A 22,763-nucleotide genomic window follows, 5' to 3' on the forward strand; every position below is an offset into this window, starting at 1 on the left:
AAACCTTCTGAGACTCTACCTCAATTAGTGTATAGGTATGATCTATATACAAATGGTTTCACAGTTTCCTCTACATGAAAATCTGAATGTGATAAGTTAGAGATTCATTATTTTAAAAGACTTCACTTAGGGGCTTCCCTGGTGGCACAGTGGTTAAGAATCCGCCTGCCAATGCAAGGGACACGGGTTCAAGCCCTGGCCTGGGAAGGTCTCACATGCCGCGGAGCAACTAAGCCCATGCGCCACAACTACTGAGCCTGAGCTCTAGAGCCCGCAAGCCACAACTACTGAGCCCACGTGCCACAACTACTGAAACCTGTGCGCCTAGAGCCCGTGCTCCACAACAAGAGAAGCCACAACAATGAGAAGCCCGCACACCGCAACGAAGAGTAGCCCCGGCTCACCGCAACTAGAGAAAGCCCGCGCACAGCAAGAGACCCAACACAGCCAAAAATGAAATATAAAATAAAATAAATAAAAATTTTTTTAAAAAAAGACTTCACTTAGAAGGAAGTCAGACACAATAAAGTGCATACTGTATGGTCCTATTTATATGAAGGTCAAGAAAAGGCAAAGCTAATCTCTAAGGATGGAAAACAAATCAGTGGTTGCCTGGGTCCAGGGTGATGGTGGGATTGCACAAAGGGACACAGGAAACACTTTGGGATGATGGAAATGCTCCATGTAGATTACCACGGTGGTTTCATGGGTGTATACATCTGTCAAAACTCATCAAATTTTACACTTGAAATAGGTGCAGTTTATTGTACATAATGTATATATCAATAAAATTATTTATAAAAGATTTACCTTAGGATCATTAAAATAAGATTTTTATTGAGTATTACTTATTGAACCTTAAAATAAGATTTAAAATCTGATTGATTACACAGATGAAAAAGTCTACCGGTAAATTTCTTCAAAGTCAGATGTGGGTAAAAAATGATCAATAGAAAAGCTTTTTAACAGGTGAAGAGGTGATGTCAATGCATTTTAGTTAATATTAAGCATGTATACAAGATTGATATCTCTTTATTAATGTGAAATATCCCAACAGTAAAATAGATTAATTAGTTCCGATTATCCAAAATAGATCTTAAGTGTTCATTTAGAACAGTTTCCTACTCTGGCCCTTCCAAAGTAGATAGCATCAGACAGTGTGACAACATAATAGCTCATGCAAAGCTAAATTGTACATCACCTGTAGTATCAATATTTTGTATTCATTGAAGGAAAAGTGTATTTGGAATTGTTTGCCTGTACGTTATTTTGCATTTAAAAATTGGGTTATTTTAAAATTTTGCTGTGCTCAGATATTGGATAGCTGGTGGTTCTTTGGGAAATCTAATATGATAAATGAAGCATTAATTTTAAGACCTAGTGTTAAATGCTATGTACCAATTAATATGTACCCTTTATTTCCCTCTGGAATTTTAAGGAATTTTTTTCCAATCTATGAGATAATGCTGGTGAATTCTTTTCTTAGTGGTCAATGTGAAAATGAATAGGGAAGCTCTGTCAACAACAAATCCTAGAAATAATATTGAATCCAGTTAATGCCACCTTGTCATGTGTGCATGTGGAATCTCAAAGAGTAGCTAAAAATAGAGAAGTCAGATTGTCTGAAATAAGACACACATGCTGTAAAACACCTTCAACTGAGTTCAAAATCATTTGTCATTTAATTAGTTGCGTTTACATGTTAGTCAAATTGTAAGTACTCTATACTGGTAATGCAGGAACCCTTGCATTTATTTAGTAGTTATCTTGACCTGTCTGCTTTGGATTGATGGTAGGAGCACCTTGTTAGAAGAGGGTTGGTCAGAATGGAGGGAGGTTGTGGGTTAGTTAGGTCAACTGAATTCCAAACGCCAGTAATGGGTTCCTTAGTGATGAACACTACTCAGGCCACGGGCCTATGTCTTAATCACCCCCTCTCCCTTATCACAGAAGGGCTCAACTACAATCGAGGGCTCCGGTTCCTGCTGTGGCTCCAGCTTGATCTCAAGCTCAGGCGCTGGGGCAAGCTCAGGCCCTGAGACCAGCTCCAGGGCAGGCTGCAAGGCAGGCTCAGGCTTGGGGAGAGGCTTGTCATCTGGCCCCAGGGTGGTATTAGGCTCAGCCTCATGGATGGAAGATGGCAGAGTTGCTTCTATTTGGATGATATCTTCATCTGGTATTGTCTCACACTCTGCACTTTGGTTTACATTTGTCATTGGTCTGCAGGAAGAAGGCCCAGGGAAGAACAAGTTAGGGTTTGACATCTCACATGGAGCCATAGGCTCTGTAGCCTCCGTGACCATAGGTCCCAATCTGTTCAGGACCTCTGTGATTTCTGATAGTCTGACTCACTGTCAGACCACGGGTCTCCATTTGGAGTGCAGAAAGGTTAGGTCTCAACAATATAATGAGAGTTCAAGAAAGACAAACCAGTGTTTAAGAGGTGAGAAAACTTATGAGGTTGAAAGGGTCTAAAGTTCTAATAAGGTCTTTGGCCAAATTCATGGCTCTGGTGCATATCTAGCACCCACTCCATCTAGCGCAATGCTTGGCACTTGGTTGTGGAAGCACAGAAATGGATAAGAAATAACATTTGATAAGAAATAACAAAGTGGTCAAGAGCCTGGGCCCTCAGCACTTTTGCTTCCATGGGCCCCTTGTTCCATAAAATAAACATTAAAAGTTACATTTTATCACTCTTGGTAGAAGGACAAGTATATTAATATATTAAAACATTTTCTTAACCCTAAAAGGATTGTCGTGGCAGTTAAATGAGTTGATACACATAAAATGCTTAGCACAGAGTCTGGCACGCAGCGCTCAGTACATGATAGCCATCACCATTCTTTTATAAAAGCAGTGAGGGTGAGCAGAAAGATGCCTCTATATCTTATGCTAAAAGGAGTGCTTAGGAAGAGCTGACTGAAAGAGACAGGCCTGAGAAATGTCTATTCAAGTAAAGGCAACAAAGTAAGGTCTTACTGGAGTTCTGTGGTGGGTTTAGAATTTCTCTTCCTTTTCTTCCCCTTCTCTTTTGCCTTGTTCCTCGCGAAGCACACCACAGAGAAGATAATGGCAGCACCTATTAGGGTACCCACCACGGCCCCGACAATGATTCCAACTTCTGGATCTGGAGGACACAAGCAGCTGGTTAGTAAAGTGGAGCATAGTGTCTGCCTCATCCACGTGCATTCGTGACCGGTGGGGAATATCCAGGGCATTCATATAGTGGGAAGGTGCCTTGTATAGGCTGAGAGCATGGAAACCCTTAGAACTCTTTCAGCTGGACTCATAGTGGGAGAAGAAAGGTGACTGGCTTGACTATGTAGCCTTCCCACTCACATTTACACACATAAAGAGAAAAGAATATGCCAACTTGGGGGAGGTGGGGTCGCTTTAGAAATGCGGTTTCAGACTTCCCTGGCGGTCCAGTGGTTAGGACTCTGCGCTTCCACCGCCGGGGGTGTGGGTTCGATCCCTGGTCGGGGAACTAAGATCCTGTGGCACGGCCCCCCCGAACTAAAAAATGCGGTTTGGAGAAGTAAGTCTTCACCGTGCATTTGCTTGGGCAGTGAGAGAGACACGATGGAGCTGCAATCCGGTCACCAGGGAAATGACGTCTGTTACAGGCAGGGACATTTCACCAGGCTTTCCCAAAGCATGCGTGAAGTAGTTCCCTAAAAACCTGCTCTTCCATAGATTCCATGCTCACCAAAGAGCCTCATGCATTCTGGCCACTGGGAAGGGATATGCCCATTTCCATAAACAAGCATCTGGTTTATTAGATCAGTCTATGGAAAAACTTAATGAGTGTGAAATGATCCAGCTGAGCGCCAGACCTTCAAGCACTGAGGTATTGTCCCCAAGAGACCATGTCTGGATTCCAGGTGGGCCCATCCCCATCGGCCTCCCTTCAAGCAAGGATGAATATCTTATACTCTGAGATGAAAGGCTAGTTGAGTTGCCTGATCATTCTTTTAACTTTCTATGATTAAAGGAATACATGTGCGTCATTTAGAAAGTCAAGCAGTTCTACTAGGCTTCTAACAACAACAAAAAAAATCAGCAGTTCCTTTCTCCACTCCTTCCCATCTCTAAGTCCCATTCACAAGAGGAATTTGCCCCCATGTTTCTATTACACTTGTTCTAATATGTTCTGCCTTTTCCAAATTTTGTCATTTTCTATTGGCTTCCTACTCTGGAGGTTGAAGATTTAACTCTTACACCACTCCCCTCACATCCCGCCATATTCTCCTAATATAACATAAGGTATCGTTAAATCAATGTTTGCAGTATTATGACCATGTAAATATTGTTCACAGCTGCAGAACATAGTATGACTCTTTCTTGTACAACATTTTAAAAATTTCCCCAAGGTTAATAATTGCCTCATTTGGGGATTTATGGGTTTTTTAATGTATTATTACTAATCCCCAAAATTTCTAGCAAAAGTCTTTTCGGTAGTTCAAACACATCAGCTAATCTATCAGTTTCTTATGTTGTTGTTGTTTCCTCCCTTGGAGACATCCCTTCTGGAGTCCTCCACCTTCCTCCCTGAGCGTCGACTGGTTGCCCTCCTAAGCCTGCTGCTCTGCTGTCAGCCTTCAACCTCCTTTTACCCTCATCCTAATTTTAAAGAAACAGGCTTTGCAAGCTCCATCTCAAATAGCACTTCATTGGTAAAGCTGGCCCTGGTTCTATAATCATAATTAGTTGTTTCTTCTTTGGCATCCTATAGACCCTGTGCAGACCTCTGTTATAACATTTAACAAATTTTAGTGTTTGTGCCTCTAGCTAATCTGTGAGCTCCTTGAGTGTAAGACATATATCTTATTAATGTCTGAATCTCCATCGCCTAGGACATTCCCTGACATACAGTAGATAGTCAATGAAGGTTTGAGGAAGGGTGGGATGGAGGGAAGGAGGGAGGCAGGAAGTCAAGAAGGCAGGAAGGCAGGAAGGAAGCCAAATGCTAGACACCATTGAAAAGAGGATTCAAAAGGAAGCAAGGCTCAAGTACAAATCTGAGGAGTCTCTATATCTGCAATATGACTGTACCTCTAGAAAGGCAAAAAGAGATTGGGGAAGATATGGAGAAAAACAGCAGAAATGATCAAGGGAGCAGGGACAGAATGGGGCCACAAAAAAGGACACACAAAAAGATGACGTTTCCAGCCATAAAAAGAAACGAAATTGAATCATTTGTAGTGAGGTGGATGGACCTAGAGTCTGTCATACAGAGTGAAGTAAGTCAGAAAGAGAACAACAAATACCGTATGCTAACACATATATATGGAATCTAAAAAAAAAAAAAAACAGGTTCTGAAGAACCTAGGGGCAGGACAGGAATAAAGACGCAGACATAGAGAATGGACCTGAGGATATGGGGAGGGGGAAGGGTAAGCTGGGACAAACTGAGAGAGTGGCATGGACATATATACACTACCAAACGTAAAATAGATAGCTAGTGGGAAGCAGCCGCATAGCACAGGGAGATCAGCTCGGTGGTTTGTGACCACCTAGAGGGGTGGGATAGGGAGGGTGGGATAGGGAGGGTGGGAGGGAGGGAGACGCAAGAGATATGGGGGCATATGTATATGTATAACTGATTCACTTTGTTATACAGCAGAAACTAACACAACATTGTAAAGCAGTTATACTCCAATAAAGATGTTTAAAAAATGGCTGAAAGTGATACGAAAATGAAGGAGCAAACTGGAGTTGGAAAATGTCTGATTCCGGACAAATAAAAGGAAGAAAGCCCAGCTTCATAGGAGAATAATAATCCAATGGAACTGGGCCCCCTGGTTATGGAATATATTAAAATCACAGATTCAAAGGAAGTTTGAAAAAATGAATAAATGACAGGATCTGAAATGTAATGAAGTGATCCTTGAGAGGTGTAGCAAGATATCCCTTGTGAGAACTTGCCCCCTAACTGGCCCAATTTGACAATCTCAGGCCCTCAAGTCTATGCTTCGTAACTAGGCACGTTTGAACTGCAAGGTTGAGGTTTAGAGGCATTGTGACTCTGCCAGTTACAAACTGAATGACCCTGAGCAAGTCACTTACCTCCCTGAGCTTTAGTTTCCTTTTCAGTAAAGTGAAGCTTAACAGTATATTCTGCCTCCTAGACGGGGTGATTGTAGGACTGAGCGGGATAACGCTCACAGCACGCGGCCAAGCGTCCGGCACATATTTTGTGCTCCGCAATATTAGCTACTCTGAATGTAGGTGCAAGTGTCGTTATTACTATTATTATTAGAGGCAGATTTCAGCAAATTAGTTAATAACTGGAAAGTTTGTGAGCTCCATGTTTGACGCAGATTGCTGTAGCTTCACCTGGATCTACCAACAGCATCACAAAGAAAATTCAGCCTCGTACTATGAATGAGGCTGTTGTTTTACTTTCTGGAGATTTTGTGAGGGTTAAGCAAATTAATTTTTGTAAACAATTTGAAGCAGCATGTGGCTTATATTAAGTATTATGTAAGCATTAGATATTAGGATGGTCATCCACCATGTCAACCTATAAATAAAGCACCAAAGTCTCCAGTCAGGAAGGACTAACCAGGAATTCTAATTAATTTACTTGATTGGCAGGCCCAGCATACTTGACTTAAGGAGAAACTGTTAAAGTTATATATATGATCGACTCACGTGAAGAAGTTAGGTCAATTTCACAGGAACTATTGCCAAGGTTGTTGATAGCGGTGCACTGGTAATAACCTTGTACAAAATTGGTCAGATTTCCAATAAACAAAATCCCGGTGGCTGGGTCTGTCAAAACCAGGAAATAGCATTTTGAAATCTCTTATGTGGGTAGAGATCATGTGAATGTAGCAGATCATTCAATGCCCACCCACTTCCTCACATTGGCCTCTCTTTCTTGAGATGTCCAGGGTCCAACTAGACCCCTGGAGACTCCCATCTGGGACGATGCCTATTTTCTCCATACCCACCACCTGCGAGCCAAAAATGGTCTTGGTTTCTAGAAGTTGGGGAGAAGACCGGAGGACAGCCATCTTGATGAGAGATTGACATTCTTTGTACATTCTCCTCCCAGAAAACTCGAAGATTGTGCTCTAAGGACAACATCCAGTCACACACACATGCTGTCGACCAAGCCCACACACCAGGCCTTGCCAGGGGCAGCAGAGGGCTATACTCACTGAAGGTTTCTTTCACTGGGACGATGTCTCTTCCTTCAAGTTTATACCAGTAGTACACCGGGGAAGGTGTTCCAAGCACAGAGAGGCAAGTAAGAGATACAGGATGGCCAGTTTCTGGTATTCCTTGGATGCTGCAAAAGGGCTTAGAAGGTTTGACTGTAAGGCAATGACAAAGAGTAAAAAGTCCTGCATGACGAATGGCAGTCTGTACCAATTTTAGTCACTTCCTCACTTTCCTTTTGTAGAGTATGTATACTTATTTGTTTTTAATCTTTAAAAACTTATTTTGACAGTTTTCTAGCTGTACCACCAGGTGGGAGTAGAGCACTTCAGGTACAAAGACCTTCTGTCACTGGGCCATTAATATTCTAATAGCATCCATTCTATCTGCCTGCTCCCCAGATTCATAACCATGAATTTCTGCATTGTGCCTTAAAATATGCCTTTATTACAAAACAACTAGGAACATAGTTTATACTTTGGAAGCACAGTCTTAAAGGAAAACAGAACCCTTAAATACTTTGAGATAACTGGTTACTTATTCTTTTTAAAACATTGTTTTATTGATGCCATATTTTTCCTTTGTGAGTCATTTTTTGGCATTTATTCTTCTGGGGGTGACACAAAATAGAGGGTTTGAATTTGCCCGTGTCCCTCAACGGGAGGGGAGACCCATTGCGGGGGAGGGGTGTGCTACAGGGCACTGAAATCTTGATTCATCCTTCATGCCACAAGCACTTACTTGAGTGCCTTCTGTGTGCCCAGCACTGGACTAGGCACCAGAGATTCAAAAGTGACTCTTGACACAGTTCTGAAGTAGGGTGGGGGAGTGGTAAGAGATGAGGCTAGAGAGCAGTGAGGCCATAGATTAGGGGGCTTCGTGTTTCATGTATTTTATACCGAGAGCAGCAGGACCACAGAAGGAATTTAAGCAGGGGAGGGATGATGATCATTCTAACGTTTTAGATGAATTGCTCTGACTCCAGGGCTTCCTGAGCCAAGGGACAGGAGGAGACAGATTCAAGCCGTATTAAGAAGTCGAGAGGGCTTGAGGACCAGCTGGATCTGTGGCATGAGGAAGAGGGTGGGCTCAGTGATTAATCCCAGGTTCCTGATTTGACAGCTGGGTACATGATCTTGCCATCCCCTGAGATAAATACAGGGTTAGGGTTAGGGTGAGGGTGAGGGTGAGGGTTAGGGTGAGTAGCAGGTTTTCGGGGAAGTAGTGAGGAGGAGGAAGGGGCGATGATGAGGTCAGTTTGGGATATACTGAGTTTCATCTGCGTATGGGGAACTCCTGTGGGAAGCTGAGAATCTGATTCTCCTCACTTATCTTACTGCTCACAGCTTATTCTATCCTCAGTCTGACTTATAGACAAGGATCTGAATCGATACTTTCCAATTCACCTTCCTTAATTTGGATATAAAACACTCCAAAGGCATAGATTCTCTGCCTTCGGCTAGTTAGACCCTAAATGCTCCAGGATGCCCAGCTCTCTGGCTCTTACTTGGGAGGCAGCAGTTAAGAGCACAGCTCTGGATCCACACCGAACACTGCTCCACAACTTTACCCTAGACGTATTTAGGCAAGTAACCTAACATAGCCAAACCTCAGTTGATTCATCTGTAAAATGTGAACAAGAGAGTACCTGGCCTCCAGCTAATCCAAATATATTGTATTTATATAAATAAAATAATGTATATAGTATCATACACGTGGAATTGCTGTTGGCCACAGGCAGGAATGAACTCCTGCTGCCACATTTCCGACCTTGCCACTGATAATCTTCCAATCTCAGACTCCAACCCACTGTACATGTGAGCAGGAGAACAGATGGGTATAGCTATAGTTCTTTGAAAATTTCACAATCCCTTCTTGTCTTTTAACAGAAGTGTACTGATTTGTGATATTCTGTTATAGTTTCAGATGTACAGCATAGCAATTCAGTATTTTTGCAGATTATGCTCCATCATAGGTTATGATAATGGGTATAATTCCCTGTGCTATACAATATGTCCTTGTTGCTTATCTATTATATATATAATAGTTTGTATCTGTTAATCCCACACCCCTAATCTGTCCCTCCCCCTTCCCTCTTCCCTCTGATAGCCACTAGTTTGTTTTCTATGTCTGTGAGTCTGTTCTGCATATACATTCATTTGTATTATTTTGTAGATTCCACGTATAAATGATATCCAGTATTTGTCTTTCTCTGTTGGACTTATTTCACTAAGCATAATATTCTCTAGGTCTTTCCATTCTGCTGCAACCAGCAGTATTCCATTCTTTTTTATGGCTTAGTAATATTCCATTGTGTATATGTACCATACCTTCTTAAGCCAATTGTCTATTGTGCCATCCCTTCTTTTAAACAGGTGTCTTTTAATTAAAAGAAGTATTTTTCTGTTTAGCTCTTTATTCTTTCTTTTTTAAAATAAATTTATTTATTTATTTTTGGCTGCATGGGGTTTTCATTGCTGCGTGCAGGCTTTCTCTAGTTGCAGCAAGCAGGGGCTACTCTGCATCGCGATGCATGGGCTTTTCACTGTGGTGGCTTCTCTTGTTGCGGAGCACGGGCTCTAGGCACATGGGCTTCAGTAGTTGTGGCTCACGGGCTCTAGAGCGCAGGCCCGGTAGTTGTGGCACATGGGCTTAGTTGCTCCGCAGCATGTGGGATCCTCCTGGACCAGGGATCGAACCCATGTCCCCTGCATTGGCAGGCAAATTCTTAACCACTGTGCCACCAGGGAAGTCCCTCTTTATTCTTTCTTACTGTTGATTTCCTCAGATGGAGAAAACTCCTTGGATTTGCCTACCCTAAATAAACTAGGCTATTTAACCAGAAATCCAGTGCACCTATCACTAGATTTAGATATTGCCTTTTTTAAAAACATGGTGATTTTATTCCACTATAAGTGGAATAGAATAATCTGAACCGAAAATTAAATGGGGGTGCTTCATCACGAAGCCAGACCCCAGGACTTGAACTAATTATGGACAAAACCCTGGAATTACTTGCATTCATTTCTTGAGCCCAGAATCAAACCCAGATAGGCATTTTTTTATTTTGCTGAACACATTTTTCTTTATTTTTTATTAACCAAACACTTAGTAAATCACTTTGAACCACATCCCAAACCCATATATTTTCTAAGGCTACTGATTCAGTATTGAATTGACATTTCATCCAGTTAAAGTCCCCGACAGAACTTGGATGTTTTACTGGCAAAGCCACTGATCTACCATTTAGCTTTATTGCTTTCTACAGAATTGGGATGGGAAGAAGAGGCTCACCTCAGAAAATTAATGAAAACGCTTCAGTGTGTTCTCAAACCTTCTCTAAATTCATCATTTTCTTTTTATGTGCCAAATTGCAGAAGGAAGATGATGCTCCTTCCAAGTGCATACAAAATAATTATTCAAACTTCTGCTGGGTATTTTTCAGAGATTCATTTTCTAAGGCTATCATACCTAATGGAAGTCTCTCAATTGAATGGTCGTCCAAACCACCTGGGCCTTTGTGCATTGCTCTTTCCTTCACCTAAATCGTGCCCTGCCACCTCAGCCCCTCTTCTGCCTGACACGCTCTTGCATATCCTTCAACATTCAATGCAGAAGTCACTTTCTCCAGGAAGCCTTCTCCAGTTCCCCCTGCACGGCTTTATGCCCTTTCCCCTGTGATCTCCCAGCTCTCCTCTCCTCCCTCCACTGTAAGCTTATGTTATATATCTGCCTCCCCCACTAGACTTTGAAGTTTAGGAGGGCTGGGAGCTGAACTTTGACATCTTTCCATCTCCATTGCCTACCATGGTAACTGAACATGTGTTCAGGGTTTGCCGAATGAATTTATGCATGAATGAGTGAATGCATGGGATCTATGTCTACCACTGGGTTATGAAAAGTCTCCGAAAGATGCATTGCTAGGAAGAGCAATATTTAAGGAAATATCAATACCTTTCTCCTCAGTTGGTCTCCCTTACACACTTGCCGCTACCATGCCCCACCCCTCAGTCAGGGCAAGCAGAACAGGCACTCATGTGCAATAGAATTTGAGAACTGCAAGCAGCCTCTGCAATTTTTAGAGGAAATATCAGTCTCAAAATTTCCAGAAAGCATAAATTTGTGGAATGCCTTTGTTCTTAGCCTAATTAATAAAAATAGGATTTTGAGGGTTCCCAAACAAAGAAATCCACAGAGCCTTCTGTCTCTTATCTTGCCTGGATACTGGATGCTTAAGGAAAAGTCATGGCACAGTCATTGCAAGAACAACTGACCCAAAGACGCATGGGAAAAAACAACTTAGAGAGGAAATGACCCTCAACTTCTTATGGAAGTTGATTGGGGACTCTCTGAACTTTAAGAATATTAACCACCCTAACTTTACCTCAGGGCTATTTCCAAGTTCAGAGAAAAAGAGGCTTGGCTTCTTTAGGTTGTTTCTGGTCAGGACAACCCAGAGCCAGGGAGTAAGAGAAAAACATTAGAGGACTAATCCCTCAAATTCTATGAACACTGAATCTCCAGCATATCATTTGATTCTCATAACGATAATATGACAGGGCAGGAATTTCAACCCCATTTCAAAATGGCCAGAGAAAGGTGGACTGACTTGTCTGAGGCCACTGAGTAGCAGAGTAAGAGCTAGAACCTAGGTCTTCTGACTCCCAGCCTGATGTGCCAGCATCTATTCCACACTGGAACATCAACTCTCCCAGGAAAGGGCTTGTGTATACTTCTCTTGTCATCCCCTTTACCCCAAAGCCTAGCACAGGGTACAGCAAAATAAAAACATGATAGAGTCATCCCGTTGCTAGAAATCAGCTCTTGATGACCTTTTCTTCTTTTCCAGGTGGGTAGATGCAGTGGCAAACCTCACAGTAAATAGCTGGTTCTTTTTAGGCATCACCTGGGCAGCAAGCTCAGACAGTTCTGGGCAGTCCTCCTGGGGTGTGCACCTTGTTACCAATTGCGGCTTTTCAAAGCTACTCAATTATCAAGTCACTGGTTTGATCTAGTTCCTCCTTTCCCGCGATGGATATACACAGCTCAAGAGCAGCAACGGCTAGATAAGCTCCATTTGGGTTACTTAGAAGTGGGAGAGCCCTTAGCTCACTGGTTAGTTGGCGAAGGTTGACAGCCCTTTCATCCCTCCCTTCAGTACATCTGAAGGCCTGCAGACAGGACCAGCTCGGCATACAGACAGGGGCAAAACTCCCATTGTCCTCTCAGACAGAGACTGGAAGGATCCCTAAGAATCACCAAAATTGTGAACTTCCCCAGGAGCAGAAACCACGCCTCCATCCTGGCTCCTGGCACAAAGCAGGCACTCAATAAATGCTGCATAAATGAACCACTCCAAATTCATTTAAGAGCAGATATGACTTGCCCCATGTCACATACTGAATATTTGTGTATAAATAAATTAATTCTCAACTCTTTCTTTTTTTCCAAATAGCATTAATATTTTAGAAAGGGATCCATCTGCCTTTATGCCACAGAATGATTTAATGGTGGGAATTGTGGCTGGCTTTGGAGAGGTAACAAGTTGACAGTTGTTTCCCCCAGGTAGGACTGGCCCTAATTGGAGGTTCCCTCGGGAAGAGTTGCTAGTGATCATATAGTGGGACTGTGCATTTTCCCATCTGTTCTCATCGCATCCTTCAGAGATAGGGATCCAGGAAGTGGTCATCTATTGCTATCTGTCATGTTGGCAGCCCTTTTGGTTTGACAATTGTTTCAACATGTTTTATGAGTGATTTCTCAGTGTTACTCTGTGGGTTGGGTTTGTGGTGTGTCTTTATTTTCCCGATAATAAAAGGAGCAGGGAGGATATTTACCCTGGGGCTTAATTGGTACCAATAACTCACTGCCCTAGCTCATTCAATTCCTAAGTTGCTGCAAGAAGAGAAAAAGCAGAAAAAATTGTCCATACCTAACACACTGACGTTGAGGGTGCCTTGATTTTTGCCGAAAAAGTCAGGGGGGTTGTTAACATCGCAGACGTAGATGCCACTATCTGCTGGTTGCATATGTGCAATAGTGATAGATGCGTTACCTGGAGCATTGGACCCTACAATGCGATCTTTAAATTGCCCGATGGCTGTAGCTTGTCCACCTTCAGAATAGTAAATCTAGGACAGAAAATGACAGAAATGAGAACTGGACAGTGTCCGGGGCTAGGGTAAGCTACGTGGAAGTTCCCCCTATCCAATGTTACCTACTTTGACATTGAATGAAAAAAGGAAGCAGTATCCCCCACCCCCCACCCCCGGTAAGGAACAGGTCCCTGTGGCAAAAGTTTCTCAGGTCAGTGGGACACTTTAGCTTTCTCACAGCATTGCACAGCCACGACCTCATTTGTGCTCAAAGCAGCTCTGTGATGTCATCAGGGCAGGGAGATATGCATATCTTATAGACAGTAGGCAGCTGGAGCTGACAGAATTCAACTCCTAAGCTTAGGCTAACAGATCAAGATGCTCACCTGATGAGTCTACTCATCAGGAAACTCATTATATAGGACACAAACATCTGATGGGAAAACCAAAAGCATCGTCTTTCCTACTTGATAAACATTTTTGATTTCGGTTTACTTTACCCAGTGGGATTATCTAGAATATCTGATTTCCCTAAAAGAATATTCACGCTCCTTACATGCATATTCCTTTGGGTAAGCAAAACTGAGTTCATCCTGTTTGTTAGAAGAATAACATTTCAGAACAGAGAGGCTCCTGAGAAACCATCTGGCCCCATCGCTTCATAGTGGTGGTGCGAGAATGAAGCAAAGTAACTCAGCCAAGGGCCTAGGAAGTGCTTGGTCAATGGTAGCTGCTACCTTTCTCCCCACATAGCAGGAGGCAGAACTGGAATTATTACTGCTTTTAGACAAATAAGGACACTCAAACACAGAGATTAAACGACTCGCCCAAATCCATAAAGATTTATTTATTATTATTATAATTTACTAGATTTAAGAAAGATCTTGATTATAGTCCCATCTCTGTTAAAGAATATGGATATTCAGATCATAATGGCAACTGTGGAAGCAGCATGGTGTGATGGAAAGAGACCTGGTCTAGGAGTAAGAAAACCTGGGGTTTATTTATTTAGTTAGTTATTTTAAACATCTTTATTGGAGTATAATAGCTTTACAATGGTGTGTTAGTTTCTGCTTTATAACAAAGTGAATCAGCTATATGTATACATACATCCCCATATCTCCTCCCTCTTGCATCTCCCTCCCACCCTCCCTATCCCACCCCTCTAGGTGGACACAAAGCACCGAGCTGACCTCCCTGTGCCATGCGGCTGCTTCCCACCAGCTATCTATTTTACATTTGGTAGTATATATGTCCATGCCACTCTCTCACTTCGTCCCAGCTTACCCTTCCCCCTCCCCGTGTCCTCAAGTCCATTCTCTACATCTGCGTCTTTATGTCTTTACCCCTGTGCTGCCCCTAGGTCCTTTAGAATGATTTTTTCTTTTTTAGATTCCATATATATGTGTTAGCATACGGTATTTGTTTTCCTCTTTCTGACTTACTTCACTCTGTATGACAGACTCTAGGTCCATCCACCTCACTACAAATAACTCAATTTCGTTTCTTCTTATGGCTGAGTAACATTCCATTGTAAATATGTGCCACATCTTCTTTATCCATTCTTCTGTTGATGGACACTTAGGTTGCTTCCATAAGACCTGGGTTTTAGCCATGCTGGACCTCTGACTGTGACATGGGGGAAGTAGCCTCACCTCATGTCTACATGGCAACCTACTTTGCAATAAGAAACAAAGTTATTTAATCTCTCCAAACTCTAGTTTCCACATCTGAATGAGGAACCAGAGTAGTGTTCTCTAAAGTATGGTATGTACTCCCTAAGCATAAGCTGACAAGTTGATTTTAGGTGGCAAGAAATTGAAAACTTTAAAAATGTAATGTGTATTAGAGACATAGCTATCACATCAGATCTGTGACTTCATGGGTATTATTGCTTACAGTGAAACTAAGGCAGACATTTTTAAGACTTTTAAAAACCAAGTCAGGGAGTGCCCTGGTGGTCCAGTGGTTAGGACTCAACACTTTCACTACCGGACCCGGGTTCAATCTCTGGTCAGGGAACTAAGATCCCATGAGCTGCGTGGTGCGGCCAAAAAAAACAAAAAACAAAACAAAACAACAACAACAACAAAAACCAAGTCAATAGAGAAAACAGCATTAAATAATTACTAGTGTTGGTAATACACAAATATGACACAATCATGAAGATGAGACATGAATGACTAAACTTTGGGAATCACTGGACTAGGTGGTCCCTGAGGTCCCTTCATAATACACAAAGCCTATTTACACTCTTTGCTAGTTTCATATAAATGTGTATAATTCCAGTGATTGTTTTTTATTATTCAATAAACTGGGATTGCCTAGTCCAATGGCAATTAATATTGCATAAAATCTACTAGAAGAGACTTATGGTTCATTTAATTCACTCTCCTCACTTTACAGAAGAGACTGAAGCTCAAAGAGGTTAAAAAAAAGACACACAAAGTTAACAGTGGGGCCGGGTCAAGAACGTCGTTCTTCTAATTCCTTGTCCAGTGCTTTTTACATTAACAGGCTAACGAGAGGGAAGGCAATCAGTAAACCAAAAGATATTGTCTAGATAAATTCAAGTGTATTCTCCTTCAGGTAGAAAGCCAATATACTTTTAAACTAAAGCAGAAACGGAGGTTCTGATGGAAAATTCAAAGAAAAGAATATATTTAAGGAGAAAACAACTTGTCTCTCTCCTCCAGTTCTCTAACATCAACTAGCTTTCTTTTCTGCCCTAAATGAACCATTTATAATTCAATTCACACCTACTGAAATCACAAACTTTTGCCCCAGAGGGGTCTTGTTTGACTTACAAACTGGAAAGCCAGTGTAACCTAAGGTATTCAGGTAGGCCAGGAGGAAGTTCAACTTGTCAAAGGTCTATTACCTTCATGTGAGTTGACGTCCAAGATATCCGGCTTTCCATTTCACTAGTCAGCGCTAGCCTTATTTACTTTCTAATTAACAATTTGCGGTCCTGTGGACTCTTACCTGGTACGCAGCCTGTGGTCTATCAAGGAAGCCCTTTACAACTTAGACATCTGGCCGGTTCCCCTGCTCCTAGGAGGACTGAGGGTAGGTCGGCCTGTTTTATGTTGAAGCCTGATGACATCACAGGGAGATACATCAGTCCTGCCTACGGCCCACAGTAAGTCCCAGAGGATCTAGTTGAAAGGACTTTATTACTGCAGAAAACAGGGCCAAGAGAATGTGTTTTAGGTCAGCACTAGGACATGAAAAGAAGTCACATTGTAAAAGTCTCACGGTTGGCCAGGAATCAATGAGCAAATAAGTCAGGAGGCCCTGGACTTGTAACTTCCCGACAAAAAGGACCTTCACCAGCCCTTCTATCCTTGCTCCTCGCACTGTAGCCTGATATATCCTGCCGTCGCACAAGTAATACTGGAGGTGTCTGGGAGAGAAATGGAGGTAAGGAGGTGTAACATGGAGACCTAAAAGGGAAAGGCCTTGGCCTCAGGGTGCTGTGTGAGAAGGAAAGTCCCCAGGGCAGGTCAGCGGCCAGACACACAGATGGAGGGACTTTCTGTTAGGGGAAGTCCACACTGTCACACTGTCCTTGTAAAGAGAAACAAAATGAAACGCTTTCCTGAAACCACTTATCTAATCACACAGGAAGGACTGAAACTTGGTTCGATTTTCCACAAAAGAATAACCCTTTTATAAATCAAAGCTGAACGATGGCCAAACCCCGGCCCACGATCCTGTGAGCCTTGTACACTTTTCAAAGAACGTATATTGTCAATTTAGAAATCAAAGCAATCGAGGTCCAGGAAAAGTCATGGTTGTTCAACAGGCCACATCCTTCGGGGGTGGTGATTTGGGGGCTGACAAGTCAGCTTTAAGAAAACCCATCCAAGTGTTCCCTTAAGTGGTGCTTGTTCATTCTTTTGCCCACTTGCCCTTTGTGGCTGTGTTCATGACAGACTGCCCCACTTTCCCCTCAAGGTCCTCTCTGCCTGCCCCTTGGTGATATTAGAGGCTGACATGTGGAGACATAATAGCACATTAGTTATAAGAGCCCCTTAGAGATAACTTAGCTCATGGTTGCTAAGGCTGAAGAGCCTTCAGGAACCAGCTGGATATTGGACATATGGGAAATGGCTGGGAGGGGCTGGTGGATAGTGGTAAGATCATGGAGGATAGTGGGAACTGTGGTGAACTGGAGAGCCAAGACAAACAAGGCTTTCAAACTGTGGAAATGAACAAAATACTGGGCTGGCCAACCAACATGCATCCACTGGCCAAATCAGGCCCAGAGGCTGCCAGTTTGCAACCTCTGATTCATCCTCTTCTATTACAGAAAAGGACACTGAGGCCCCAGTAGAGGAAGTGATCTTCCCAAGGTCACACAATTTGTAGTCAGACCTAGAATCCAGACCTCCCAATTCCCGCTGAATACCTTAACACGGCACTCATAGCCCTGCCTTAGACGAGGAAGATGATTCCCAGGCAACCTTCCCCTCTTGGGGCCATCCCATCCGCTACTCCAACCCAACCCTTCTCCTGCCAGTTGCTGCTATTCATTGGCATGATGCTTCCCATGCCGAGTGGGTTCACCACATGAGGCCTTCGACGGCTGCCAGCTGCAATGACAGCCTTTCTCTCCCTACTGTGCCAAGTTCCTATTCACAGGAGGCCATGCAGCTGGGAGCCAGATTTGTCCAAAAAGATTTCTTTCCCCTCAGCTTTGTGACACTGCTCTCTAACTAGAAGCTGGAGTATAAACAAGAAGGGTTGAAAGAATTCAGTCTGCTTTCTGTTTGAGTCTGAGTTGGAGTTAATAAATGCCTTTAGCCTCCAGAGCTGCTTTGTGGGTACATTTTGGAAATGAGGAGGTCATGGAAGTCCACAGCAAACCACCCATTCTTTCCCTTCCAGCTTCTTGCTTTCCTGCACTGTTCATAAAGGTGCTAGCCATGGGAGGTGAGGAGTATACAGTGGCAATGGTCTCAAGCCCAGAATTTTCTCTAGACTGCATAGGGGGGCTGGGATTGCACGTGGAAGGAATATAACACCAAAAGGAAGGCTTCCCTGCCTCCAAACCACTCCCTTCCCAGCCTGCCATTTGCCTGAGACACCCACCAACTGAACTGCTTCTTTGAAGCATGGAAGGTTTCGGCTTAAGTTATTTTCTTCCGGAGACAACAGAGTGAACGATCACCAGTCCTTAACACCTTAGCATTACACTAATTTATCAGATTTAACAAGGATAGACACCTGAGGGAATGGGACACAGAATAGATACACTTTGATGGGAAGGGGTGGTGGGAAGAGAAGAACTTGGAGTGTTTCTCGGTGGGAGCCACACTGGCATTTGGGGCAGACAATTCTTTCCTGTGTGGGTCTCTCCTACATATTGCAAGACTATAAGCCTCTCTGGCCACCACCCACTAAATGCTGGTAGTGACTCCCATTTATAACACTTAAACCAATATTCCTCTCATTTTCAAATGCCCCTGAGGAGATGAAGCACCCTCACTCCACCAACATCTGAAAAGCATTTGATATAATGCTATCTGCAGAGGCCAAGTTGGAAGAATCTGAGCGGCCATGGAATATAAAGATACTAGGTTCTAGAAAGAGGTTGTCCACATTATATGTGTGTTAGAAAGGTGAAGATGGCACAGGGTTTCTTCCACTGTGGCTATTCTGGAAGAGTAAGTGTTGTTTGAGAGACTCATGCTAAGTAGGGTCAATGCCTGTTCTGTTCATGGGCAGGTGAAGTCTCTGTACTTTTACCAGTGACTAGCTGGGTGGTAGAGGAGGCCATTCATGTGATCAGAGGGGAACCAAAACTTCTATGCTAGCCTGCCTGTTCTGGGGCCTAGAAGCTTCAGCTGTGACTCCCTGCTGAGGGACTGACTATCTGAATCTGTCCATGTCTTCTGAGAGGAGGGCTTCTCTAAGAGAAATACCATGCTAATGAATACCCTGGCTCCTGGTCAGAAGACTTATGGAATACTTCCATAGCCCCCATTCACAAAGGGACCCCATGGGGGGGATAGTCAGTAAGAGATATGATATTCTCTCCTGGGTACTGAGAAATACTAGGTCTTGGAGTCAACTTCTCCTTTAACACAATGATCTTGGGGGAGGAAAAGAAGGTGAACTTATGACAAGAGTTGACCACTGCCCTGCTCAAGGCAGCCACAGGTCCCAAAGCCTTTTGGAGGAAGCTGAAAGGAATTCCAGACATGGACATGAGAAGGCAAACTCAAGACTGTCCCAGCTTTGCCAGGGGCTTGTGCTGATCTGAATTGTTACCAAACTCAGACCCTCCCATCCTACTCCTAAAAGCTGGTGCCATTGTCCTAGAGACCCCAAACAATGAAGGGATCCAGTACAGGTGTTCTTGCCTGACAGGTCCAACTACATCTTTCCCAAGCTTCTCTTGCATGCACCATTTTTAGACACTGACTGCCTTTTCCTTCATACCCTCACTATCGAGGCATGGGCTGTGCTGTGTTTGATCAGAAGTGGGTGAAAGTTTTTGACAAAATTCAACACCCATTCGTGATAAAAACCCTGCAGAAAGTAGGCATAGAGGGAACTTTCCTCAACATAATAAAGGCCATATATGACAAACCCACAGCCAACATCGTCCTCAATGGTGAAAAACTGAGAGCATTTCCACTAAGATCAGGAACAAGACAAGGTTGCCCACTCTCACCACTCTTATTCAACATAGTTTTGGAAGTTTTAGCCACAGCAATCAGAGAAGAAAAGGAAATAAAAGGAATCCAAATCAGAAAAGAAGAAGTAAAGCTGTCACTGTTTGCAGATGACATGATACTATTCATAGAGAATCCTAAAGATGCTAGCAGAAAACTACTAGAGCTAATCAATGAATTTGGTAAAGTTCAGGATACAAAATTAATGCACAGAAATCTCTGGCATTCCTATACACTAATGATGAAAAATCTGAAAGTGAAATCACGAAAACACTCCCATTTACCACTGCAACAAAAAGAATAAAATATCTAGGAATAAACCTACCTAAGGAGACAAAAGACGTGTATGCAGAAAATTATAAGACACTGATGAAAGAAATTAAAGATGATACAAATAGATGGAGAGATATACCATGTTCTTGGATTGGAAGAATCAACATTGTGAAAATGACTCTACTACCCAAAGCAATCTACAGATTCAATGCAATCCCTATCAGACTGCCACTGGCATTTTTCACAGAACTAGAACAAAAAACTTCACAATTTGTATGAAAACACAAAAGACCCCGAATAGCCAAAGCAATCTTGAGAACGAAAAACGGAGCTGGAGGAATCAGGCTCCCTGACTTCACACTATACTACAAAGCTACAGTAATCAAGACAGTACGGTACTGGCACAAAAACAGAAAGATAGATCAATGGAGATCAATGGGACAGGATAGAAAGCCCAAAGATAAACCCACGTACATATGGTCACCTTATCTTTGATAAAGGAGGCAGGAATGTACAGTGGAGAAAGGACAGCCTCTTCAATAAGTGGTGCTGGGAAAACTGGACAGGTACATGTAAAAGTATGAGAGTAGATCACTCCCTAACACCATACACAAAAATAAGCTCAAAATGGATTAAAGACCTAAATGTAAGGCCAGAAACTATCAAATTCTTAGAGGAAAACATAGGCAGAACACTCTATGACATAAATCACAGCAAGATTCTTTTTGACCCACCTCCTAGAGAAATGGAAATAAAAACAAAAATAAACCAATGGGACCTAATGAAACTTCAAAGCTTTTGCACAGCAAAGGAAACCATAAACAAGACCAAAAGACAACCCTCAGAATGGGAGAAAATATTTGCAAATGAAGCAACTGACAAAGGATTAATCTCCAAAATTTATAAGCAGCTCATGCAGCTCAATAACAAAAAAACAAACAACCCAATCCAAAAATGGGCAGAAGACCTAAATAGACATTTCTCCAAAGAAGATATACAGACTGCCAACAAACACATGAAAGAATGCTCAACATCATTAATCATTAGAGAAATGCAAATCAAAACTACAATGAGATATCATCTCACACCAGTCAAAATGGCCATCATCAAAAAATCTGCAAACAATAAATGCTGGAGAGGGTGTGGAGAAAAGGGGACACTCTTGCACTACTGGTGGGAATGTGAATTGGTACAGCCACTATGGAGAACAGTATGGAGGTTCCTTAAAAAACTACAAATAGAACTACCATATAACCCAGCAATCCCACTACTGGGCATATACCCTGAGAAAACCATGATTCAAAAAGAATCATGTACCAAAATGTTCATTGCAGCTCTATTTACGATAGCCAGGAGATGGAAACAACCTAAGTGTCCATCATTGGATGAATGGATAAAGAAGATGTGGCACATATATACAATGCAATATTACTCAGCCATAAAAAGAAACGAAATTGAGCTATTTGTAATGAGGTGGATGGACCTAGAGTCTGTCATACAGAGTGAAGTAAGTCAGAAAGAGAAAGTCAAATACCGTATGCTAACACATATATATGGAATTTAAGGGAAAAAATGTCTTGAAGAACCTAGGGGTAAGACAGGAATAAAGACACAGACCTACTAGAGAATGGACTTGAGGACGTGGGGAGGGGGAAGGGTAAGCTGGGATGAAGTGAGAGAGTGGCATGGACATATACACACTACCAAATGTAAAATAGATAGCTAGTGGGAAGCAACTGCATAGAACAGGGAGATCAGCTCAGTGCTTTGTGACCACCTAGAGGGGTGGGATAGGGAGGGTGGGAGGGAGGGGGAAGTGTAAGCTGGGACGAAGTGAGGGAGTGGCATGGACATATATACACTACCAAATGTAAAATAGATAGCTAGTGGGAAGCAGCTGCATAGCACAGGGAGATCAGCTCAGTGCTTTGTGACCACCTAGAGGGGTGGGTTAGGGAGGTTGGGAGGGAGGGAGACGCAAGAGGGAAGAAATATGGGGACATATGTATGTGTATAACTGATTCACTTTGTTATAAAGCAGAAACTAACGCACCATTGTAAAGCAATTATACTCCAATTAAGATGTTAAAAAAAAAAAAGTGGGTGGATCTGAGAACTGAATGCTACATGGTGTACTGCCCATGTAGAAGAATATTACTATTCTACCATGTTTTGAAGAGAGACACAGAGTGATTCAGATACTTGTCTAAGGTAACCAGTACTGAGCAAAATTGTTGAACTTTGATTAGAGGGTGGCATTGATAGTCTCCCCTTGAACGATGTTTCCTGCTAAACAAATATTCAGGACCTTTGGTAAAGACAAAAGACCAAAAGACCAGTGATGGCTGAAGAGACACTGGCCCTCCTTCTTCTCCACGTCTGCACTTGGGCCTCCTCTAGCCCGTTCAACTCGCCTCTCCCTCTCTCTTTCTATAATCAGAACCCTTGCTTTCCTTTAAGGCCCAACTCCACTATATCCAAACCACACTGATTTGTCTCTTCTCTGAACTCCTTGTTTGGATCATACATCCTTCTG

At 42.7% G+C, this 22,763-nt stretch overlaps 1 protein-coding gene across 1 annotated transcript in view; it reads right to left on the minus strand.

The window, feature by feature from the left end:
- Positions 1-1,587: 1,587 nt before the first annotated feature.
- VSIG1 (V-set and immunoglobulin domain containing 1) overlaps positions 1,588-22,763 on the minus strand; it is a 35,094-nt gene continuing 13,918 nt past the window's right edge. Inside the window, 5 exon segments of the mRNA XM_060001998.1 lie at positions 1,588-2,220; positions 2,983-3,130; positions 6,661-6,780; positions 7,173-7,328; positions 13,106-13,304. Coding sequence (XP_059857981.1) covers positions 1,917-2,220; positions 2,983-3,130; positions 6,661-6,780; positions 7,173-7,328; positions 13,106-13,304 — 927 coding nt within the window. The 3' untranslated portion in view covers positions 1,588-1,916.

Source organism: Delphinus delphis, chromosome X (assembly GCF_949987515.2).
Source record: "Delphinus delphis chromosome X, mDelDel1.2, whole genome shotgun sequence".
Classification (NCBI taxonomy): domain Eukaryota; kingdom Metazoa; phylum Chordata; class Mammalia; order Artiodactyla; family Delphinidae; genus Delphinus; species Delphinus delphis.